Source organism: Centropristis striata, chromosome 8 (genome assembly GCF_030273125.1).
Source record: "Centropristis striata isolate RG_2023a ecotype Rhode Island chromosome 8, C.striata_1.0, whole genome shotgun sequence".
In the NCBI taxonomy this organism is placed as follows: Eukaryota; Metazoa; Chordata; class Actinopteri; order Perciformes; family Serranidae; genus Centropristis; species Centropristis striata.
In genome coordinates this window covers 39,189,169-39,213,912 of record NC_081524.1, presented here as the reverse complement: position 1 = coordinate 39,213,912, position 24,744 = coordinate 39,189,169, and the positions used below count along the sequence as shown (strand labels likewise).

General features: G+C 39.9%; 5 protein-coding genes and 1 long non-coding RNA gene across 8 annotated transcripts; 1 reads left to right on the top strand and 5 right to left on the bottom strand.

Annotated features, from left to right (window-relative positions):
- The first annotated feature begins 673 nt into the window (after positions 1 to 673).
- On the top strand, positions 674 to 2,868 carry LOC131975759 (urokinase plasminogen activator surface receptor-like). Its single transcript, XM_059338515.1, has 5 exons — positions 674 to 808; positions 1,303 to 1,419; positions 1,502 to 1,648; positions 2,063 to 2,176; positions 2,295 to 2,868. The coding sequence occupies exons 1-5, from the start codon at positions 763 to 765 to the stop codon at positions 2,495 to 2,497; spliced, it is 627 nt and encodes a 208-aa protein (XP_059194498.1). The 5' UTR covers positions 674 to 762; the 3' UTR covers positions 2,498 to 2,868.
- Positions 2,869 to 4,150: 1,282 nt separating this feature from the next.
- LOC131975766 (uncharacterized) lies at positions 4,151 to 5,342 on the bottom strand. The gene is made up of 7 exons (XR_009394749.1): positions 5,250 to 5,342; positions 5,124 to 5,171; positions 5,017 to 5,043; positions 4,888 to 4,926; positions 4,726 to 4,791; positions 4,597 to 4,630; positions 4,151 to 4,348 (listed from the first exon to the last, which is right to left on the bottom strand). It is a non-coding gene; the product is annotated as an uncharacterized LOC131975766 (long non-coding RNA).
- A 2,541-nt stretch (positions 5,343 to 7,883) lies between these two features.
- On the bottom strand, positions 7,884 to 10,149 carry LOC131975745 (chemerin-like receptor 1). The gene is made up of 2 exons (XM_059338499.1): positions 10,023 to 10,149; positions 7,884 to 9,593 (listed from the first exon to the last, which is right to left on the bottom strand). The coding sequence occupies exons 1-2, from the start codon at positions 10,030 to 10,032 to the stop codon at positions 8,515 to 8,517; spliced, it is 1,089 nt and encodes a 362-aa protein (XP_059194482.1). The 5' UTR covers positions 10,033 to 10,149; the 3' UTR covers positions 7,884 to 8,514.
- Positions 10,150 to 14,368: 4,219 nt separating this feature from the next.
- Positions 14,369 to 16,512, bottom strand: LOC131975744 (chemerin-like receptor 1). Its single transcript, XM_059338497.1, has 2 exons — positions 16,499 to 16,512; positions 14,369 to 16,056 (listed from the first exon to the last, which is right to left on the bottom strand). Exons 1-2 carry the CDS (start codon positions 16,506 to 16,508, stop codon positions 14,969 to 14,971), a joined length of 1,098 nt encoding a protein of 365 aa, XP_059194480.1. The 5' UTR covers positions 16,509 to 16,512; the 3' UTR covers positions 14,369 to 14,968.
- Positions 16,513 to 16,880: 368 nt separating this feature from the next.
- On the bottom strand, positions 16,881 to 19,607 carry LOC131975752 (chymotrypsin-like protease CTRL-1). The gene is made up of 8 exons (XM_059338508.1): positions 19,520 to 19,607; positions 19,044 to 19,245; positions 18,800 to 18,900; positions 18,617 to 18,696; positions 18,449 to 18,530; positions 18,165 to 18,345; positions 17,887 to 18,017; positions 16,881 to 17,273 (listed from the first exon to the last, which is right to left on the bottom strand). Exons 2-8 carry the CDS (start codon positions 19,087 to 19,089, stop codon positions 17,112 to 17,114), a joined length of 783 nt encoding a protein of 260 aa, XP_059194491.1. The 5' UTR covers positions 19,090 to 19,245; positions 19,520 to 19,607; the 3' UTR covers positions 16,881 to 17,111.
- A 211-nt stretch (positions 19,608 to 19,818) lies between these two features.
- On the bottom strand, positions 19,819 to 23,929 carry hsc70 (heat shock cognate 70). Of its 3 annotated transcripts, XM_059338478.1 has the most exons (9): positions 23,908 to 23,929; positions 22,730 to 22,918; positions 22,413 to 22,618; positions 22,068 to 22,220; positions 21,442 to 21,997; positions 21,150 to 21,352; positions 20,849 to 21,047; positions 20,498 to 20,730; positions 19,819 to 20,293 (listed from the first exon to the last, which is right to left on the bottom strand). In XM_059338478.1, exons 1-9 carry the CDS (start codon positions 23,927 to 23,929, stop codon positions 20,099 to 20,101), a joined length of 1,956 nt encoding a protein of 651 aa, XP_059194461.1. In that variant the 3' UTR covers positions 19,819 to 20,098. The 3 variants fall into 3 exon arrangements, with proteins under 3 accessions (XP_059194461.1, XP_059194460.1, XP_059194462.1); XM_059338477.1 differs by lacking the exon at positions 23,908 to 23,929 and having other exon boundaries at positions 22,730 to 22,934; XM_059338479.1 differs by lacking the exons at positions 20,498 to 20,730; positions 23,908 to 23,929 and having other exon boundaries at positions 19,819 to 20,184; positions 20,984 to 21,047; positions 22,730 to 22,934.
- Between the last annotated feature and the right edge of the window lie 815 nt (positions 23,930 to 24,744).

Genomic DNA, 24,744 nt, shown 5'->3' with positions numbered 1-24,744 from the left:
TCCTACTGTAGTAGTACAACAGACAACCTGAAAGATAAACATAATATAAATCTTATAAACTACTTATAAAGTAAGGGTTTACCATATTGACCTACCTCTAAAAAACATCATTTACATGTTCAAGGTAGAGTTGAAGGTCAGTGTCTGCTGTCAGGGAGCTGGCCCTGGCTGGATAACTATGGACAAAAGATCTGTTTCTCAGCATGACGGATGTTTTTGGTGTGTGAAAATGCTGCATATAGAAACATAAAGTCTCTTATTTTATCGTTCCTACACTTGCTGTGTATACAGTCATTGTTTTTTTCAATTTCTTATTAATTTTAATGCCTGGTACAACGAAAGGTACATTTGTTTGGACAAATATAATGATAACAAAAATAGCTAATAAGAGTTTAATGAAGCCATTTTCCATGGTTTTCATATATCATCATATTTCATTCATAACTGATAAAAAAAGTTATCAATGCGAAAACCCTAAACACAAAAGGGAACCAAACCCTAACAGCAGATTGACTTTTGTTGCAGGTAACCAAACACTCTAAACAGAGGATCATTATTTTTCCAGGACATGTTGCGTAATAAAATACACATATCAGTTTCATTTCAAATAAATTGTCCATGCTTTTTCTAAGTATTGTATTTAGTCACTGTCAAAGGAGGGATGAAGGTGTGGTCTGGGAAAGAGGGCTGCCCCTTCTCTGGACAGCTACTTATAGCTGTAACACGTCAAAGTGAAACTCAGTTGTGTCCCACCATCTCAACATGCGTCTTCTTGCACTGATCTTTGGGATTGTGTTTCTCCCTAAAGGTAAGTTTTTGTTCTGTTACGTGTCTCAAACTTTAAGAAAAGAGGGATTTTCAATTTTCAATTACCACATTCACTTTTACAAATTGTTGCATGTTATTCACAGTGTGATTTGGTATGCAAAAGTACATTTATATTTTATTGTGCATTGTTATATTTTCATTTAATTACAGATATTTTTGCACATATGTCATATTACTTTATCTCTGTAGGACATTTATTTAAACACATTACAAATAAAACATTAAAACAAAAAATGCTTTAGGCATTTTTCACCTCATTGCCAATGACTAGTAATACAGTCTAACTGTAATGCTGCTGTTGGATACTTTTACTTGCTATTGTTTTCCTCTTTGTTCCTCACCTGCAGATAAATCTGTAAGGTGAAAACTCTGAAATGCACCTTTTTTGTTGTCATGCTATGCAATGATGTTGTCCATCCCTTGTGGAGGTTGATTCTATGTTCTTATATTCTTTTGTGACTTGTGTTTTCTTAGTCTACACTCTAACATGTAATGAGTGTGAACTGGGGAAGACAGGAACCTGCGCACCCAAACTAAAAGAATGTCCTTCCAATCAGAAGTGTGGTGCAATGAGACTCACTTCATATGTTGGTAAGGTCATTTGCATTGTGCATGTTTTTTTATTTTAAAACTGCTTTGTATTGAAGTTTACAAGCATCCTCTTTTCTTGCAGGAGGCTTTAAAATGGTTGATTACACCTCGAAAGGATGCAGTTCTGCTGAAGAATGTGTCGAGGCCTCGTTCAACTTTGGAGTGGGCAGAACTGCAGTTGCTAACAAGTGCTGCAGCTCTAAACTCTGCAACGCCAACCCGGCCCCTGGTAACTTATTACATTGCTTCTTTGCAGTGGAATGTGTAAACAACTCTTCTTTAAAGTTGATGTTAGTTGCATTTCTTATGTTTCAGATGTCCAAAAATTAACTTGTTTTATTATAAAAACAAACAAACAAACGCTGACGCCAGTCCATGTATCAGAACCTGAGACAATATGTTTGGAGCAAATATTGTTAGAGAAACAAGACTCAGATTCCAAGACAAAAATTACTTTTCCCTCCATTACCGTCTGCTCGAGCGGAGCCCGAGGGCAACTGCCACTGTGCAGCTGTGTGTGTGTGTGTCAGAGAGAGAAAGAGAATTTCCAGGTTTACATCAATCTCTTATAATAGCTCAATCATGTCGTCATCCGTCGATTCTCCTTTACATCGTCAAACAATGTGAACAATGTATGTTACAGAACCCAGCAAATCCACTCCAAATGGTAAGAAGTGCTTCTACTGTGATACAACACAAGACTGCTCTAGAACTCTGGACTGTGAGGGTAGTGAGGACTACTGCATCTCATCAAAACGTAACTGGACTACAATATTAAACATCTTTTACACTACTTTAAAGACACTTTATTGACTCTAACAGATGTGTTAAAACTTTAAACCCACACAGTAACATTATCTTTTTAATCCCCTCAGTGACTGTTGCAGAGACAAAGGTGACTATGAAGGGCTGTGCCTCCAAATTTTTCTGCTCAGGCAAATCAACTGCAGAGATATCACAATTCACTGGAGGAGAAATTAGCTGCTGTCAAGGGAACTTCTGCAACAGCGCCAGCAGCACAAGTGCTGGCCTTCTGCTCCTGGTGGCACCGCTGCTCTCTTTGATGGCGCTCTTCTAAACGGTGGAGACGGCAGCACCACTTCAGTGTGACCTCATAATGCGCACACCCATGTCCTTATCATTCCAACCAGTGAGTTAAAAAGTTTAGCAGCAAAGTTTTAAAAATACCAGTAGTAAAGTTGTGATTTCAGCTTCTTTTCTCTTCTTCTTCATGTTGGCTATGGAGAAAATAAATGTCTTGCATAGTATGATTGTTGACACCAGCTAATTATTTTTGTCTTAAACAAGAAACAGGAAGAATGTAAAAGAAATAATCATGCCATATTTCTCTTCTGAAGTGCTTTTCTACACTTGAAACCTGTGTTTAATATCAATTATCAAGAATATTTTGATGCTACTGAAAATCTGAATAAATACATTTATAAAACTCCTGCTGTGTATTTTAATTGTGTTTTCCTTGAGTGCCATTAAATCTCTCTAATTCTATTTCATACCCAATCAAGGGGATGCTAAGTTGGTGCATGGAATAATTTGCTGTCCATACAGGAGTGTGTGCAATTCTGAGCTCCAGGTCTGAGTCAGTCTGTGTTTACTGATTCCCTTCAGACTTTGATTTAAGATTTTAGGCATCCTGGAAGTTTTTTCATTTTTTATTATGTCAAAGCCAGAGCATTATTTGAGTCACTGTGAAAAGTGATTTAACACGTTAAATTGAATTTGTTTAGAGTCTATTTTTCATAAACTTGCAAATAAGTTGACATTGGGCAAACACACACATGCAAAACTGCAGATAGCCTGACTGACTGTTGGCTCATGCTAATGAAGTTGATCATCCCAGATTGAAATTTATTTCTTGGTGTTATTAGATTCATAACATACTGGAATTTAAATGTAAAAGATGATAGCCCCTTGATAATAATTAAATACTGCTGATATATGTCCCTTCTCAGTTTATCACTCTTTAACTGTGTTTTGTTAGTTATCCCTCTATAGTACGGTGTTGCCCTCAGGCAACATACACATTTTTGGCCTGTCAAATTTCTACACTGTATGTTTTTCAGTGATGCAATACTTTTACAAAGAGGGAAGAGTATAGGGAACCACTAGCAATGCTTTAATTTGACACAAGACCTCCAGGAGGCCATATTGAAACCCTTCTTTGCAGACTTCTCCAAAGGAAACAGCTTTGCCTTTTTGTGCAACAAAAAAGAACTTAAAACATCATTTTGTTGCCCTTTTCCATCTGGAAAAAAAATTCCTACTAATAGGTGAGTAAACCTTCATTTTCGATAGTTTCATGCAATTTAGTTTTATAATTGACACATGGCAACAGGGAACAAACCCCAGAAACTTAAAAAATATATAAATAACATTTCTTCAGATTATGGTTATTTAGTCTATTTTATTATATTCTATTTTTGTCTATAAGACAAAAAAAAAACACTCCAAACATTCTCTTCCTAACTGGCATCATAATGTGTACCATAGAGGGTTAAGTGTATCCTGCAGGAAATATGAGGTGATAAGAGGGATGGTTGGTGGGCCAGTAACAGTGTACCCCCATCTAGTGGACAAAGTTGTTTTGTTTTTCATAACTGGCAGTCTTTATATTCTGCAAGAGCTTACAATCCATTTTGGAGTTTTTATGGACAGAAACCCCCCAAAAAACTGACGCAAAAAAAGAGAAAAGCATAGTTATGTTTATTAAGCAGATACACATATTCGGTTACTTGACAGCTGATATATTTTCTTTAAAATTCAAGCAGATTATATCCCCACCCATAAAACAAAAAATGTACTGTGCAGTATGTGTTTAAATGTAAAATAATAACAGCAACATGGTCCTGGATGCATGTGATGTTTCCAAGTTGGCTGGAAGAACTCAGTAGTTGCCATAGACACGTTGATCCTGCATCACATTTGAAGAAAAGTAGAAACAATTCAGCATAATTGCATAGGACTTATAAGCCTGGTAGTGCATCATGTGATTAGGTGAAACATTCCCTTATTTTCATAATGAAAAAACAATTTCTAAAAGTATTTTAATTTTTTGTTGCATGTATTTTTCCTAATTCTGTGAAACATGACATAAGCGATGGTAAAAGTCTTTCAGTGACATCTGATTATGGCATTACAGCTCGTCAAAGCTCTACTGACCTCAGACCTGCCAGAGTGAGGAGGTCTCCGGGGCCTAGGACAAATAAAAGTATAAAAGGAAGTTGATCATTAATGTACAACTTAATGCCATATAACAGATTGAGGAACACCTATGCTAGTAAAACTCACTCCTTTGGGGATGGAAAGTGTTGTTAGGAGATTTGAGTATCACAGTTTACAGTGGTGGTGTTGTTTCTATGGGAGGAGGAGGGAAACATACAATATCAGTTTCTGTCTTTAATCACTATAAGGGCGCTGTGATGTAGTGGAGGAGCTTTTAGGAACACTTACGAGTAGCCGACACTGAGGTTCCCAGAGTTGTTTTGGTCTCTGCAAGCATGAAACATATTTTTAACTACATTCTTTTCTATTTTTTAATTCTATTTCCTCCAATGCTATAACAAGAGGTTGAAATGGTACCTTGAAAATCTGCTCCAGAATGACCCCCTGTGAGAATAGCATTATGTTTAATATGAAACTGTTAGAAACATGAATAGTGAGAAGGGTAGAATCTAAAACACACTTACCTGGGTTCTCTCTCAGCTTTCCACCCAACACGGTCATCCTCTGCTCTCCTGAAAAGGGTTGAAAAGTTAACATAAGGAACTTCATCTAAGGATTAAAAGTCAATGTTCCCTCCTGTGTGCTCTTACCGGGACAATCGGTTCCAAATGGACCCCCTGTAGGAAAAGCAGAGCGTTACTACTCATCTACTGTGTTTATCTAGTTCTTAATACAAGCAGTCTGCTGACATACCGTTTGTCTGGCCTTGGAGGTCTCTCCCTGTCTCTAGGATTTCTCCTGGACATTTCAATGGGTAGAAATGATTTAAGGTATGACAGATAACAAGTTATCAACTGATTTTGTCTTGCATGATATGAGACCAACAAAATAGATTGGTCTTGAGATCTTTTTTTGACAAATCTTACCTGGATAATCTGTCCCAAAGTGATCTCCTGTGAAAGAGACAGAGACATATGTATGACAAATAATCTAACTTCCCCCATGACAATGCCTATAGTTGGCATTATTAATCTTTTTGCTCCATTGATTTGCTGATGCTTTAATTAATAACACTTAGTTAAAGTGTTTTAAAAACCTAAAGGAATCTTGGCTTTTCAATCTTGGTATTTACCTGATAATTACCAGACTGTAAAAGGAAGGGTTACCAAGACTTTAAATGAAAACAGGTTGAAATCAATGATCAGTTTAAAATTAACGCCGTTAAGGTACCGAAACATGGTTCCGTTTGATTTTACATGAATCGGTACTCGGTAGTACCGACGGAATTCGGTTGGTACCTATAAAAGTACAGAATTCGGTACCCAGCCCTAATAACGATGGTTGAAAACGGTGATATTTCCCACGAAAAAATCAGCAGCCCCCATTGTTTTACAGCGGAGATGAAAGTGACCGATCCATGAAACCGAAAGCGCTAGGCTAAGTCACCGGCATTAACGTCCTTTTGCCGACTCTGGTAAACCCAAGGCTAACGTACGCGGCTAAAATAATATACGGTTTGAAGATAAGAAGTTAGACCCTGGTTTCACACCTCTTCATTAATTGGAAACACAACATTATCATTTATATTAGTTGTTAATGTGAAATGTTGATAGAATGTTAGCCAATAGCCGGCCAATATGGGATTCAGTGATGATTGCTACTAGCACTGTACAGTACTGTGTTATGTTAAGCACCTAGCAACATTGCTAGTGAGCTTAGCGTGCTAATTTTACAGAAAGTGTCAGTAACAAGTTTGTTGGACTAGTTATGCACGAGTAGTGGTAAGAATACTAGTTGACAGGAACCAAAGCTGTTAAATCTGGTTTGGGTTATCTCATCCAACAGCTAGACAATCGTTAGTTAGCTCATGTTTGCTACTAGCAGCTTAACTTGGAGCATACATTTGTGTGTCTGTTGATCTTGGAGATATTAAGTTGGGAGTGGGCTCTCCCACACTGTTTTTCAATTCAAGCCTTTTGAAAACTTGCATAATACACAATTTTCCTCTAATTTCAGATTGCAATTAAAAGAAAACTGTGCATAATCATAAACTCATTCCACTGTGGTGTGGTTACTCAGGATGTCCCTCAGCTGACTGCAAGACATTCTGATATACAATTTTTTCTGTCTTGCAAAATGGCATATTTTGTCCATGGACATATCCTCCAGCCTTAAGTTTACCCTCCTTTTGCCTTAAAAAAAATCTTGTATGTGTCCATGTTTGAAATGTAATCAAATGAGGAAGCATGCCTGTGCTGCTGCGTGTTGCATGGAACCACGTGGACCTAATGAAAGAGGGAGGCGTGCGTTTACAAGACAGGTGGTTTGACCAGCTTAGACACAGCGCCTCCATCTAACTCTTTTTGTGCCTAAAGCTAAACAACCTGCGACACCTTGACAACATTAAATAGCAATTATTACATTAAGGTATGCTAATAGCAGGCACTCATTTTGGCAATACTGCTGTGAGTCATACTGCTTTAATAACTGAGCTTGTCTCACATCACACTATTTGGGAACCACTGCTGTAGACTAAAATCTCTTCCATTTCCAGATAAAGTTTGAAAACACAGCAACTAAAGATAAAGGAAAAGCAGTTTGTGTTTGAGGATTAAATTAGTCCACAAGAGCACCCTGTAAATAACATTTGATATTCACTTTGACTAATTCATTTGACATGCTTGCTAGTCTGTTGTTGATTTAGTCAATATATATTGATAGCTGTGGGCTTAAGTAAACTCTGTAAACTTTATTTTAACAATTGCATTCAATCACTTTTGGTTAGGTATTTTGAGAGTGCTTGAAAATGGCTTGAATTGTATTCTTAAAAAGCTGTATGAACCCTACTTGGATTATGCAGTATTAATATCAGAGGTAGGGAACAGTTATTAGGACTCCTATTTCCTGTAATTCTATCAATTTTTAGTCAAGCATAAATAATGTAGGAGTCAGTGCTGTTTTTGGTATCAGAAGCACAGTAGGTACAGTTACTGACTAGGAATTACCTCAGTTGTTGATATACAAATAAACATACAAAAAACAGATTAATGTTTTGTAAGATAAAGAACTAATATGGTATGAATATGTTTTTGAAACAATCGTGGTTTCACATATTTTTAATTTTTCCTGATGTCCTCATTTTAAACATGTGATTTGATTTAATCAAATGCAAGAAGTCAGGCATAAACTGATGTGGTTTCCTGTAAGATGAAATCAGCCTCTGTAGATAGTGGTGTGCACTTGTGCTAAAGGAACAGAACAATTAATTAAAAATATGTTTTTATTCACATTATTCAAATGCATACAGCTCATTATTAAAGCTCAGTTTTGTGGATGCTGCTATGAGCAATCAGTCATTAAACAAGGGTAAATAAGCTGGAGCATCAAAAGCTTTAACAACAAAAAATACAAACTTAAACATAAACTGTTCTCTTAAACATTAATTATAGACAATTCCATATAGGATGTCTTGTAGGTTACAGATTCATTGTACAAATAATTTCCTTTAAATGTTTACAAACAATCTTAATATCTACATCTTAAAGCGGCAGCACACTCACACAGGTTTTTTTTAAATTTATTTTTACAATTATTCTGGCTGATTATTCCTTGAACATATTCAGAGTTATGTGATGTCATCAAACTGCATGCACTTTTAAGACAAACAACAAATATTTCAACTGTCCCATTGTGTAGAGATGTACTGTCTGAATCAATTCAACATGTCATTTTCAGTTTTCTTTCTCTACGATTGATTACAATAAAATAATATATATATATATATTTATATATATAAAAATAATCCTGATTTATTTAATTTACATTGCTTGTATTTGTGGTTTTAATCAGTGCTCAGCGTCACTCTCCTCAGTGATGACAACTGTTTTGTGGAAGTTTCAGGAGGCTGTGGAGGCCTCATTCAGTGCTCGCTGTCTCTGTCTCGGCAGCGATCACCAGTTTGCTTTCTGTAAAGTTGTAGGAAGTGGCTGTGACTTTCGTATCCTCAGGTGCCGTAGAGTCAGACTTCCGGGCAACCCGAGAAAAGTGTGAGGACAAGGAGCGAGAGGACATGTGGTCCTCAGCCAGGGCACTCTCTAGGACAAAGCAAACAGACTGCTTGAGTTTCTTCTGGAATTCATCACACATGAAAACATAGAGAATGGGGTTCAGGCAGCTGTTAAAAAAAGCCAAACTCAAAAACGGAGGACCTAAAATCGCAACGATGCTACCAAGATTTCTGTCAGTGTAGGACTTTAATTCTATAAAATGCACAACATGGAAGGGCAACCAGCAGAGGAAAAATGCAAGAACGATGGAGAAAATGATTGGGCGAGGTTTCTTTTTCCTTGTTTTCTGCAGACGCCCTGCACGAACACCTATGGCCACATAAGAGCCAAATATCACCAGGAATGGGATGAGGAAGCCGACAACAAAGCGAAAAATGCCAAGAGTCCAAACTTTTTCAAGTGTCATGGATGAGGTATAGCCACAGACAGTCTTTCCATCCCTGATTCCAATGTCTCGAAAAGCTGCATAAGGGATGGTGCAGGCCGCAGCAGTTATCCAGATGACTACACATATGACCTGCGCTTTGCAAACGGTGCGCTTGTTTTGTGCCCACACCACCACCCAGATTGACAGGCAACGATCCAGACTTATGGCTGTCAAAAGAAAGATACTGGCAAACATGTTGACTACAACCACAAAGCTGTTGAGCCTACACATGATTTGTCCAAAGTGCCATTGGTGATCTTGAGAGGCGGAAATGATTGAGAAAATCAGGAAGGCCGTAAAGAGGAAGTCAGCCAGGGCCAAGTTGAGAAACCAAACGGAGTTGACGGTTCTCTTCATCCTGCAGCCGGTCACGTAGATGACCAGCCCGTTGCCCACAGTCCCCAGTATGAATATCAGGCAGTAGATGACTAGGGAGGCCTTACGCACATTAGTGATAACCTCAGTCCAATCTGTTTGCTGTGCAGTGGAAGTGTCGTTACCTAATGAACAACAAAGAAATGTGTTACTACACACATTAGTATCTTCAACACATTCTTAGTATGCAAACAGAAAACTGATTATTTGATTATTTTTTTCACCAGACTATATAAATTAATTTAATAAGTGCATGTAATTAACTTGCATTTGAAAATACTCCAGTCCTGACACATTCAGGACACATTCCTGGCTGCCACTATAGTACTAAATAGGGTGACGCAGTCACAGAATACTTTGTTCTTAATTGCAAGTAAACATTTCCACTTATTTCACTCACTTGCTGTTGTTATCAGAAAATATTACCTATTAACTAAAAATCAAAGTTCATACAAGTCTTTTTAGATAACCTTGGAGAGATATTATGGTAAATCACCTTCATTGTTTTTACTGCAATTTAAAATCAATGCAATTTTACGTATAAAGTATCTTACCCGTCCCCATTTTTCTGGTGTGGTGAGAGTCTTTTTGATATCTGTCTGCTTCTGCCGTTACTTTTTCTCCCTCTCTCTTTAATTACTCCTCCTTCTCTGCCCAGCTGCCAATGAGACAGTACTTCTGCTACTGCCAGGGCGTTGGAGTGGCCAAAATAATAAGAACACCTTAGTATGTAATGCAATCCAACGAGACTGCATCATCTGAAAATTACATCAGTCTGATAGAACAAAAGTTAAGTTTGCTGCACACAGGTAGTAGTGACTCTGATGTACATTTCATTGTGTTTAAAAGTATTGCTTTAAAAAAAATAATCAAACCCGCCTTGGTACTTTACTTCATTTTCATTTAATTTAAAATGCTTTTTTCTTCTATTTTAATACTCTTAGTACACGTTAGTTGGAAACAACAGTCTGGTCGATCCAGCCAGCAGATAAGACACACGGGCATACACAAGAGACAATACCAAGAAGGTACCTTACAAGGTATGTAGCCTTAGGTAAGGCTACATACTCATTTCTGTAAACGATTTGTACATTTATCAACAAATTATCTTTTGCCAATGTAAAACAATTTAGATTCAAACTTTTCAGCTGATTGTTGTTTGTTGAAAAAATTATTTTGACAAATCAACAATCGACAGACCAACAATAAAAACAGAGAACAAGCAAAAGCAACTACAACAAAGCGAGTCTCCTGCTGGGTAAAAAACAGTAAATAAAAGTGGGTTTTAAAATGAATCTCACTATTGCCAAAGGACCCAAGTCGACAGGGCAGGGATCACAGGAGCCACTAGGGCCAAACACAATCACCTCTGTTTTTTCTGTGTTAAAATTGAGGAAGTTAAGGGCCATCCAGGCTTTTACATCATCAAGACAGGCCACCCTGTTGGCCCGTTTAATAGAAAATGTCTCACTTTTCCTCAGGGGGACATAAATCTGGCTGTCGTCAGCGTAGCAATGGAAAGAGATGCCATGTTTTCTAAGGATGGACCCTAGGGGCAGCAAGTAAAGGGAGAAAAGCAAAGGTCCTAAAATTGAACCCTGTGGGACCCCATATAAGAGCAGAGCGGTGGAGGATTAACTAGCCCCAAGACCAACACACATAGTCCTGTCCGCTAAGTAGGACCTTAACCACTCCAGTGCGCTACCACCAATGCCCACAAGCTGCTGCAGACGCTTCAACAGAATAGAGTGGGCCTTGGAGATGGGCCTAAAATTTGCTAAAAGGAAGGCTTCTTCAGCGAGGGTTGTACAACTGCGTGTTTGAGGCTTATGGGGACAACACCAGAGGACAGGCTGTTATTTACAATAGTCAGATCCGAGGGCCCTAAGAGAAAACTTTTTTAAAGAAGTGGGGAGGGACCACATTACGAGTGGAACCTGATGGTTTCATATGGGACACCACATCCTCTAACACTGACACTTGTTGACACTTGAGTCACTTGATCAAATGCTGGGCAAGGAACAGAGACAGAAGGGTCAAAGGTGGGTGGAGAGATGAGAGCTCTTGTGGAGGCAACTTTGTCAATGAAAAAGTGCAGAAAACTGTTACACACATTGATGGATGTATCTAAACATACAGGCAGGAGTCAATTGTTCTGAACAGTACGAGGGTTCTTGTAGTTTTTTGTGACAATGCTTGACAGATACTCCTTTTTTGGATTCCTCTACAATATTTTGATAAGAGCACCAGCAGTCCTTTAAAATCTGAAATGAAATCTGCAGCTTGTCCTTTTTCCACCTGCGTTCGGCTCTGCGACATTCCCGTCTGGCTGCACGAGTTCTGTCATTAAACCAGGGTTCAGCTCTAGCCTTAGACTGCCTGGGTTTTAGAGGAGCCACAGAGTCCATTATGGAAAGGCCAGAGGAGTTAAACCAGTAGCAGAACTCCTCCGTATCAGCAGTGGCTGAATCGGGGCACACACAGACAGCAGAGAAGGCAGCAGAGAAGTTTCCAGCAGTGAGCAGGTTAATAGCACGACAGAGCCTGACAGGTGAACAATGTTTAGCCGGTACACAGAGGAGATCAACGCTAAATAAGACTGGTGCATGATCAGAAAACACACAATCACCAATCTCTAAGTTTGACACAGTCAGACCATGAGCAAGAACTAAGTCTAATGTATGACCATGGTTGTGTGTGGAGCCAGACACACACTGCTTCAGGTTAAAAGAGTCCACAATGTTTAAAAAGTCCTTCACCATAGGCGTATCAGGACAGCACACATGCAGATTAAAATCGCCGACAAGAGGGACACGATCATAGTTGGGCATCACTCCTGCAAGGAAGTTTGAAAACTCACTTAAGAATTCCTTATTGTATTTTGGGGGCCGGTCGCTCAGACCCGATGCTCTTTGTTGTGATGACGTCGTAGCTGTGCGGCGCAGCACCGGTCAGACAGTATTGTGGGCGTGGCATGGTTGGATTAAACAAAGTTGAGTCGGGCTGCTCTGTGCACATATCGAGGATGACGCAGGAGTCAGAGGGATTTAATTTCAGCGAGGCAGTTTGGAGTAAAGTGGCAGGTAATATTCCTGAGTTGAAGAGCGGAGTATTAGCAGAGGACCAGAGGTGCAGCAGCTAGTTGCTAGCTGCTAATGACTGGTCTACAGAAGAATGGAGAGAGCAAACGGAGTAAGGAAGGTCCAATCTGGAGGCAGACGAAGGCCAAGCCCGGGTAGAGACATTGGAGAGATAGCAGCTGGCGGCTAGCAGGCCTAGAGCCAGCTGTTCGTCTCTGCGCCGGGTTGGAAGAGGGCAGCAGCTAGTGGCCGCGGTGAGCAGACAGGACCAGACGAGGAGGTAAATAAAAAAAGGAAAAATTGTGCGATCGTCAGCACGCTTGTTAATCAAAGACTTTAAATGAAAACAGGTTGAAATCAATCGGTACTCGGTAGTACCGACGGAATTCGGTCGGTACCTATAAAAGTACCGAATTCGGTACCCAGCCCTAATAACGATGGTTGAAAACGGTGATATTTCCCACGAAAAAATCAGCAGCCCCCGTTGTTTTACAGCGAGGAGATGAAAGTGACCGATCCATGAAACCGTAAGCACTAGGCTAAGTCACCGGCATTAGCGTCCTTTTGCCGACTCTGGTAAACCCAAGGCTAACGTACGCGGCTAAAATGATATACGGTTTGAAGATAAGAAGTTAGACCCTGGTTTCACACCTCTTCATTAATTGGAAACACACCATTATCATTTATATTAGTTGTTAATGTGAAATGTTGATAGAATGTTAGCCAATAGCCGGCCAATATGGGATTCAGTGATGATTGCTATTAGCACTGTACAGCCCTGTGTTATGTTAAGCACCTAGCAACATTGCTAGTGAGCTTAGCGTGCTAATTTTACAGAAAGTGTCAGTAACAAGTTTGTTGGACTAGTTATGCACGAGTAGTGGTAAGAATAATAGTTGACAGGAACCAAAGCTGTTAAATCTGGTTTGGGTTATCTCATCCAACAGCTAGACAATCGTTAGTTAGCTCATGTTTGCTACTAGCAGCTTAACTTGGAGCATACATTTGTGTGTCTGTTGATCTTGGAGATATTAAGTTGGGAGTGGGCTCTCCCACACTGTTTAATCCATCATTTTAAAATTCAAGCCTTTTGAAAACTTGCATAATACACAATTTTCTTCTAATTTCAGATTGCAATTAAAAGAAAACTGTGCATAATCATAATCTCATTCCACTGTGGTGTGGAATCCTCAGGATGTCCCTCAGCTGACTGCAAGACATTCTGATATACAATTTTTTCTGTCTTGCAAAATGGCATATTTTGTCCATGGACATATCCTCCAGCCTTAAGTTTACCCTCCTTTTGCCTTAAAAAAATCTTGTATGTGTCCATGTTTGAAATGTAATCAAATGAGGAAGCATGCCTGTGCTGCTGTGTCTACTAATTGCATCACCCTACTTGGGTGATGCAATATTAATATCAGAGGTGAAATAGGGAACAGTTATTAGGACTTATTTCCTGTAATTCTATCAATTTTTAGTCAAGCATAAATAATGTAGGAGTCAGTGCTGTTTTTGGTATCAGAAGTACAGTAGGTACAGTTACTGACTTACCTCAGTTGTTGATATAGCATACAAAAAACAAATTCATGTTTTGTAAGATAAAGAACTAATATGGTATGAATATGTTTTTGAAACAATCGTGGTTTCACATATTTTTAATTTTTCCTGATGTCCTCATTTTAAACATGTGATTTGATTTAATCAAATGCAAGAAGTCAGGCATAAACTGATGTGGTTTCCTGTAAGATGAGATCAGCCTCTGTAGATAGTGGTGTGCACTTGTGTTAAAGGAACAGAACAATTCATCAAAAATATGTTTTTATTCACAGTATTCAAATGCATACAGCTCATTATTAAAGCTCAGTTTTGTGGATGCTGCTATGAGCAATCAGTCATTAAACAAGGGTAAATAAGCTGGAGCACCAAAAGTTTAAACAACAAAAAATACAAACTTCAACATAAACTGTTCTCTTAAACATTAATTATAGACAATTCCATATAGGATGTCTTGTAGGTTACAGATTCATTGTACAAATAATTTCCTTTAAATGTTTACAAACAATCTTAATCTCTACATCTTAAAGCGGCAGCACACTCACACAGGTTTTTTTATTTACAATTATTCTGGCTGATTAGTCCTTGAACATATTCAGAGTTATGTGATGTCATCAAACTGCATGTACTTTTAAGACAAACAACAAATATTTCAACTGTCCCAGTGTGTAGAGATGTACTGTCTGAATCAATTCAACATGTCATTTTCAGTTTTCTTTCTCTGCCATTGATTACAAGTTTTTAAAAATAATCCTGATTTATTTAATTTACATTGCTTGTATTGGTGGTTTTAATCAGTGCTCAGCGTCACTCTCCTCAGTGATGACAACTGTTTTGTGGAAGTTTCAGGAGGCTGTGGAGGCTCATTCAGTGCTCGCTGTCTCTGTCTCGGCAGCGATCACCACTTTGCTTTCTGTAAAGTTGTAGGAAGTAGCCACGACTTTCATATCCTCAGGTGCCGTAGAGTCAGACTTACGGGAAATCCGAGAAAAGTGTGAGGACAAGGAGCGAGAGGACATAAATGACATGTGGTCCTCAGCCAGGGCATTCTCTAGGACAAAGCAAACAGACTGCTTGAGTTTCTTCTGGAATTCATCACACATGAAAACATAGAGAATGGGGTTCAGGCAGCTGTTAAAAAAAGCCAAACTCAAAAACGGAGGACCTAAAATGTGAACGATGCTACCAAGATTTCTGTCAGTCATGGACTTTAATTCTAGAAAATGCACAACATGGTAGGGCAACCAGCAGAGGAAAAATGCAAGAACGATGGAGAAAATGATTCGGCGAGGTCTCTTTTTCCTTGTTCTCTGCAGACGCCCTGCACGAACACCTATGGCCACATAAGAGACAAATATCACCAGGAATGGGATGAGGAAGCCGACAACAAAGCGAAAAATGCCAAGAGTCCATTTTTTTTCATTTGTTATGGATGAGGAATAGCCACAGAAAGTCTTATCTTCCCAGAGTGCAATGTCTCGAAAAGCTGCATAAGGGATGGTGCAGACCGCAGCAGTTATCCAGATGACTACACATATGACCTGCGCTTTGCAAACGGTGCGCTTGTTTTGTGCCCACACCACCACCCAGATTGACAGGCAACGATCCAGACTTATGGCTGTCAAAAGAAAGATACTGGCAAACATGTTGACTACAACCACAAAGCTGTTGAGCCTACACATGATTAGTCCAAAGTGCCATTGGTGATCTTGAGAGGCAGAAATGATTGAGAAAATCAGGAAGGCCGTAAAGAGGAAGTCAGCCAGGGCCAAGTTGAGAAACCAAACGGAGTTGACGGTTCTCTTCATCCTGCAGCCGGTCACGTAGATGACCAGCCCGTTGCCCACAGTCCCCAGTATGAATATCAGGCAGTAGAAGACTAGGGAGGCCTTACGCATATTTGTGATAACCTCAGTCCAATCTGTTTGCTGTGCAGTGGAAGTGTCGTTACCTAATGAACAACAAAGAAATGTGTTACTACACACATTAGTATCTTCAACACATTCTTAGTATGCAAACAGAAAACTGATTATTTGATTAAATTTAAAACCAGATCACACAAATTATTTTTATAACGGCATGTAATTAACTTCTATCTGAAAAAACTCATTCAGGACATTCAGGACACACATTTCTTGCTGCCACTATAGTATTAAATAGGATGACATGGTCACAGAATAATTTAATTGCAAGTAGACATTTCCACTCATTTCACTCACTTGCTGTTGTTACCAGAATTTTTTCCTATTCAATAAAAATTCAAGTATAAATATATAAATAAAAGTTCATGCAAGTTTTTCATAGATAACCTTAGAGAGATATTATAGTAAATCACCTTCATCATTTTTACTGCAATTTAAAAGCAATGCAATTAGCTGTATAAAGTATCTTACCCGTCCCCATTTTTCTGGTGTGGTGAGAGTCTTTTTGATGTCTATCTGCTTCTGCCGTTTCTTTTTCTCTCTCTCTCTGATTACTCCTCCTTCTCTGTATAGCTGCCAATGAGACAGTACTTCTGCTACTGCCAGGACTGATCAGTCTTATTCAACAAAAATCAAATTTGCTGCACACAGGTAGTATTTATTGCATGACTCTCATGTTTTACACATCACTTTATTTAAAGGTATTGTTTTTTTTAATCAAATCCCACTTGGTTACTTTACTTAAAGCTGAGTCTGCTATTCATTTTCATTCATTTTAAAATGCTTTTTTGTTCTATTTTACTACTTTTCCCTCCATCCACATAATCACACAAACTCATCCTACACATGCACATTAAAAAAATGAATGTAAAAGACGAAAAAGGCTTTTTTCAGAAGAGTTTTACTTTATGCATGATTTCACACAAATGCACCAAACATTGCAGTACAGTAAGTGGTTGCTAATAGTAACATCCCTGTGACAGCTAATGCTGATTCTGCATATAATCACTCATTGATCACAGGGAGGAGCAGGACGATGGGGGAACATGCTCATGTGCATTGCAAGTTTTTGTGTGTTTGCACGTTAGTTGGAAGCAACAGTCTGGTCGATCCAGCCACGCAGATAAGACACGCGGGCGTACACAGCAGGGGCGCGCACGTTGCAGTTAGAAGTTCCCCAGGAGACAATACCAACAAGGGACCACACTCCACTGTTCTCACAGACCAGAGGGCCACCAGAATCACCCTGAAAAGATACAAATATATTTTGAAGAGCATGTATGTGAAACCGTGGATCAAGCTTGTGACATTAATATTAATATTAATATTAATGCACTGAAAGGACTTTGTGTTCTTTGCAGCTTTATACAGGATGTGGGCTGGCCTACTATTAGTTTCAAACTATCAACAGGAAGCAAGAACCTCACCGTTGATGAGGAGGATAACTGTTTTTTTTAACATAATCAAGTTCTTATCAACCCATTAATGAGGAAGCAATCTCTTATGCTATAGTTATTTACTAAATCTATAAAAGCTCTGACAGTAAAGATGAAAAAGTGTTGTAAATATTAAACTTTGGATATCATGTCCATCATGTATAATTTGTAAGTAATTATTAATTTACAACTTATTTGTTAATATTAACTTCTAACAGTTTAATATCAATCAATTATATATATATATATATATATATATATATATATATATATATATATATACTAATTTCTGTAAACGATTTGTAAATTAATCAACAAATTATCTTTTGCCACGTAAAACAATTTAGATTCAAACTTTTCAGCTGATTGTTGTAAAATTATTTTTAGACAAATCTGCATTTTAAGTGTCTATTTGTTTTTTACCTGACAGGAGGACACTCCAGAAGCACCAGCACAGATCATGGCATCAGTGATTCTGTTATAACCCCAGTGCTGTTTGCACGTAGCAGGGCTGAGCAGAGGCAGGGCAGTCTGCTGCAGGTAGCGGGGGCTTGCTGAGATCAGAAAATAAATGGAGGTGAGACTAACTGCACAAATTATTGTTTCAGATTGTTCTAAGTCACGTATAGTGGCTATTCAGCAGTGCCTTTATATGTTAACTTTGTGCAAATGGAGCTGTTTATATGCAGCCGCTCACTCACAGGTTTGGCCAGTCTTGCCCCACCCAGTGGTGACACACTTGGTTCCAGAGGGGATGCTGGTGCTGGAGGAGGCCAGGCACACAGGAGACACACGGGATGTCATCTGGACCGGGCGGGACAGCCTCAGCAGGGTGATGTCGTTGTTGAAGTTCTGGGAGTTGTAGTAGGGGTGAGTGATGGCCTGGATGGAGGGGTGAGCATAAATCATTAGCCATTATAATGCCATTTTCCAATGTGTCATCTACTCAGGAAATAAGTAAAAGATTAGATTTGTGTATTCTTACCCTGGAAATTGCCATGACCTGAATTGGCTCACTGTTGTACTGGCGATCATGTTCTCCCAGGATAACACGGTGGTTTCTTGGACTGAAGAGAATTAAAAACAGAGTAGAGATTACAGAGATGGCAGTGAGGGTTTTTTTTGCGAGATAAACATCAACAAATTTACTTACGAAACACGGCAGTGAGCAGCAGTGACAACCCAGTACTGGTTGATCAGGGATCCTCCACAGAAGTGGAATCCCCTACCATCCTTAAGGTGACAATGTATATATTTACAATCTTTTATTAATTAAATCTACTGAATTACACCCCAAAAACTACAGTGGGTATGGATGCAGCATTACTTAGCCTACCTGAAGTGACACCTGCCAAGGCCAGGATCCAGACACAGCATTGTGTCCATTTACAATCTTGTATCCATTGACTTGGGGCTTGATAGCAGGAACCCCACACCCTGAAGTCAAGTTGCACAGTCAAAAACAATCTCCCACAATAGGGCAAATACACCAAACTCTTCTGTGTATTACCTTTATTACACCATTGCAGAAAATCTTTCTATAGATAAATGCATCTGTTGGTAAACCACCAGTCACTCACCCAGTGTAGAGGCCACAAGAGCAAAACAACTGACAAGCAAGAACATGGCCACGTCTAGATCGTGATTCACTTCCCTGAGTGTCAGCTGTGTGTTGCACTGGCTTTTATATGTCTATCGCTCTCACTTGACCCTGAGCTCCATGTGTACCACTGGTACCCCATCACCACACAAACCAATGTGCGTGAAGTGGCTGTGATAAGTCTGGGAAGAGAACATCTGGTGATAAGTACTGAGATGACAAATAACTGAAACTTTCATCCACTCAGTTTTATGCTTGTGTGTCCTGTTCATATGCATACAGGTCATGGTTTTTAGCAAACAAATTGTTGCATAATCATTCCATTAAAAAGCAACAACATTGCACTGCTGTCATTGCTGTTAAAAGAAAAAGATAAGAACATTTCACAGTTCTGTGCTCTTGAGTTTCTTTTAAGGAAACATTTGCACCACATTCAACAAGCTAAGCTTTTCTCACCTTTGCTCTCACTCTGGTTTTACACCTAACACGTTAGTGGAAACGAGATGCAGCTGATGTTCTTAACAGATAATATTTGACAACTTCAGCAGTGACTAGCCAATATGTAGAAAAACAGATTCTTATCAAGATGTGGTTGTTTGCAGGAACCAGTTTAATCTACATGTTTCAACAACTGCATGTTGAAAGTCTCAGTGCATACCTATTATTTATGCACAAATTAATATTCTGTATATGAGTTATTCAGAAATGGAATGCCATTAAAAGACATAAATCACACGAAACACATAATATACTTTGCGAATTAGTATCCAATTGATCTTTATTGTTTATTGTTTATAAACCACACATAAAAGAGATTACTTTTTATCCTTCATGCAAATCAGCATTTGAGTGAGACAATGAAGACAACAGACTCATTATCCTATGAGTATTTTAACTGTGTGCATGTGTCAGATTTAGTTGCTTAGTTTTGTTAGATATTAAGTTTTGAACAAACATTACAGCAAGTAAATCTTAATAAGCCTGTGATCTAATATGTATTGGACAGTATGCTGGAATCTGAGCTGAAGACAGTTTTTAGTCGACCTCCTCGATAGTTGGGCCAGAGGAGGAGCCGCCTCCAGCTCCACCAGGGAAGCCACCAGGCATTCCTCCTGGCATCCCTCCAGGCATCCCTCCAGGCATCCCCCCTTGGTATAGCTTTGAGATGATGGGGTTGCACACCTTCTCTAGTTCCTTCTGCTGGTGATCGTACTCATCCTTTTCTGCCATCTGGGTAACATAAAGCACAAAGATTTTACTGCCCCAGAAATCTTGGTGGTTTATTGCAGCTGTCTGCAGCACGAAAATTATGTAAAAAGGAAATTAGGAAATTGCTTAACATTGTTTGCACGATTTAAGGTACCCCTCTTTCACAATGTGTGAGCCAAAGAGGAACCTAGCTCAAGACCCATAGTTCCGTCAACAGTATTTTACCTGGTTCTTGTCCAGCCAGGCAATGACTTCGTTGCACTTGTCTACGATGGTCTTTTTATCCTCAGGGCTGATCTTGTCCTGGAGCTTCTCGTCCTCCACAGTGCTCTTCATGTTGAAGGCCAGAGACTCGAGGGAGTTCTTGGCTGTGACCTTGTCCCTCTGGGCCTCGTCCTCGGCCCTGAACTGCTCTGCCTCCTGCACCATCTGCTCAATGTCCTCCTTGCTCAACCGCCCTATGGGAGAATGACATATGAAGCTGTTTACCTCATGTGCAACATTGATTTATTCTTTTTTTATTTGTTTCAGCTTTTGTGCCACATCAGCTCCTGATTTAAGGATATGGTTGCCAACCTTTATCATTGGTGATGGTGATCTTGTTTTCCTTTCCAGTGCTTTTGTCCACTGCAGACACATTGAGAATGCCATTGGCATCAATGTCAAAGGTCACCTCAATCTGAGGGACACCTCTGGGGGCAGGTGGAATACCGGTCAGCTCAAACTTGCCCAGGATATTATTGTCCTTGGTCATGGCTCTCTCCCCTTCATAAACCTGAAAATAATTACTCAAATCAGATTATGTTCCACCAGTGAACACTGTGGCAATGGAGAGTAAACTTTTATTTATTTTTTTTAATCTTCAAGGTTACTCTACCTGGATAAGCACACCAGGTTGGTTGTCTGAATAGGTGGTAAATGTCTGCGTTTGCTTGGTGGGGATAGTGGTGTTTCTTTTGATAAGGACAGTCATGACTCCTCCAGCGGTTTCAATTCCCAGGGACAGGGGTGTGACATCCAGCAGGAGCAGGTCCTGCACATTCTCAGACTTATCACCAGCCAAGATGGCTGCCTGCACAGCTGTGAAGAGTTCCCAGATGGTGAAACTAATGCTGTGATGACTAGAAAGCTTTAATATGAATTACTTAATCATGTTTAGAGTTACCCACCTGCACCATAAGCCACAGCCTCATCAGGGTTAATGCTCTTATTGAGGTCACGGCCATTGAAGAAGTCCTGCAGCAACTTTTGAATCTTGGGGATACGTGTGGAGCCACCCACCAGGACAATGTCGTGGATCTGGGCCTTGTCCATCTTGGCGTCCCTCAGGGACTTCTCCACAGGATCGAGGGTACCACGGAACAGGTCTGCATTGAGCTCCTCAAAACGGGCCCTGGTGATGGAGGTGTAGAAATCTACTCCTTCGTAGAGTGAATCGATCTCAATGCTCGCCTGGGTGCTGCTGGAGAGGGTGCGCTTGGCGCGCTCGCAGGCTGTGCGCAGACGACGAACAGCTCTCTTGTTGTTGTTGATTTCCTTTTTGAACTTGCGCTTGAACTCAGCAATGAAGTGGTTAACCATGCGGTTGTCAAAGTCCTCACCGCCCAAGTGAGTGTCACCGGCTGTGGACTTGACCTCAAAGATGCCATCCTCAATAGTCAGGATTGACACATCAAAAGTACCACCTCCAAGGTCAAAGATTAGGACGTTGCGTTCACTGCCAACCTAAAATATATAGAGAATTACTAAAAGGAACATGAAATAGGTTACGGTTTGCTGTTTACTAGCTAGCTACCTTTTTGTCCAGGCCATAAGCAATGGCTGCAGCAGTTGGCTCATTGATGATGCGCAGCACGTTAAGCCCAGAGATGGTTCCAGCATCTTTGGTGGCTTGACGCTGGGAGTCATTGAAGTAAGCAGGAACTGTGATAACTGCATTAGTCACAGGCTGTGAAGACAGACAGACAGTCAATAAATGGCATTTGTGTGTTTGCGGCAATTGAAGAAACCTTTTTCACAGTGTCCATTGAAGCAAAGGAAAGTGCTTGATATGATTTTGCAATATTAGATTTTAGATAAGCTTATATAGGGTAAGAGATACTGTTTACTGTTTTTTTACTGTTCATATAATGTCATGTACCTTGCCAAGATAGGCCTCAGAGATCTCCTTCATCTTGGTGAGGACCATTGAGGAAATCTCCTCAGCGTAGAAGGTCTTGATCTCACCCTTGTATTCAACCTCCACCTTGGGTTTGGATGCGTCATTCACAACCTTAAAGGGCCAGTACTTCATATCTGACTGCACCACAGCATCGTCAAACTTACGGCCAATCAGGCGCTTAGCATCTAAAGGAGATTTAAGACAAGAAAAAAAAAACCTGTAAGTCATTTGCTCATTTTTTTTTATTTTGGACCGGTTTCTGAGCCTGTTTTCCTTTTTGGCCTTGCAGTCCTTACCAAATACAGTGTTGGTTGGGTTCATGGCCACTTGGTTCTTGGCAGCATCTCCAATCAGTCTCTCACTGTCTGTGAAGGCCACATAGCTGGGCGTGGTCCTGTTTCCTTGGTCATTGGCAATGATTTCCACTTTGCCATGCTGGAAGATGCCCACACAGGAATATGTGGTGCCTAGGTCAATGCCTACTGCTGGTCCTTTAGACATCTTAGATCAAAGAAAAGAAAGTAAGTACTGAAGTAAGTAATTGTAGCCCTTTTTATTTTGGACAGTGAACCCAGACTAGTGTATGTATTCATTATCACTGAATAAAGGATCATTTTTGATGAATATTATATCTGTTTCATACTTTGACTTTAAGAATGTGTTTCCTGTCGTATTATTCAGCCAATGCGTATGCACCTGTATACTATGTACACACATGCGTAACTTTTGAAGGTGTATCTACAAAGGTGTGACCGTTCCTGTTACATAAGTCCAGAGGCAAAGCCACGTGAGGCTCAGCTAGTGGTGGACTGGCGCCCATGTTATACTGGATTAAAGCACCTCCTGACACTCGAGACCAAACGACCAGACTGTCAAACTGCCCTTTAATTCCCTCTCTCCACTCCTCCCTCTGCAACAGTCAGGCTGATGAAATGTGATGTACTGATCCTGGAGTAGTGATCTGTGTGTCTATTTTCCGACAGCTGGCTCCAAATAGCTCACAGTTACTATAATAAGTATCAGCGTATATACATGGCAATGAATGGAAGGTGGTTAAAAGTTACAGATCATTTATCACTGACTTGTAGTTGAAACTGGCCTGGTTCCCAATAAAAACAGAGCATTTCAAAACCACAAATACACACAGAGAACTACTGTCCTAAAGGGCAGTAACAAACATATTTGGTTAGTAAAGAACTTAACAAAAGCATCCTGTTGAGACATTTCTTGTGCTCTGACAAAATTAGAAGACTGAGGCATGACATTAACTTCTTTAAGAGCAGAGAAAACTGCAAACACATATTCCACAGAAATATTTCACCAAATCACTGAGCACAAAGCTACACTTTTTAGATGCACTCTTTTCTTCTGTATGCTCAACGGCTGAAAGTAGGAACTCTGTGCTTTTAATGTTCCAGAAGTGCTTCAACGAGAACACACTATTGAATTATCACTTGTTATCCAGTTGTGTAACACAGAGCAGAACATGCTGACATTGTGCTGTTGCTTCACTGCCTGTCGCGCACACTCACACTGCAACTTTCCATGTGCAGTACCACAGAAATACATGAGTACAATAACACTATGCAGTTTCCTGTTTTGAAGCAATCTAAAAGAGTAAAAATCACATTCAACTGACACTGTTGTATGGAAATGAATAATGAAAATCATCCAAAGTTTGTTTACTGGACAGGCACTAAACTGTGTTTTTTCCTAGGGATTCTGCTGCAGCTTTCCATGCCATTGTTTGTCAGAAACCATGCAGGCCTTACTCTTATTTGGGGTTGTTCTTTTGAAACATGCTTTTGAAAGCAGCAAGCAAGACAGACTATGAAGCCAGACTGAGTGCAATGCTTCTCTCAGAAGGGGTTACCTTGCGTTGTCAGACGTTCAAGACTTGAGAGTTAACTGAGTTAGAGCGGTGCTTTAATTTCGCCCTAGCACACAACAATCCTCTCCAGCACTCCTTTCCCTCTCCTGGCAGGCAGACTAAAAGGACGAGTGTATCTGCTCTCCAGTGTATATAGCGCATGGTGCAGGGGGAGCCCATCGGGGTGTCAGGTGACCCCACCAAGGAAAGTTCTAGGCCCATCTTTCTCCTCATCTGGATTTCCTTGAAAGAAAGCTTGCTGTCATTGCCTATGTAGCCCTGTGACAGCTAAATAAAACCAAGTAACATTTAAAATGATAGGGCTTTGATTTAGCATTAAACCAAACCTGCATTGCTCTGTTATAAAAAAAAGTAGTTTCTGAACATGCACAGTATTGTTCACATGCTCTTTTGCCCACACTGCTGGGACATTGAACAGCA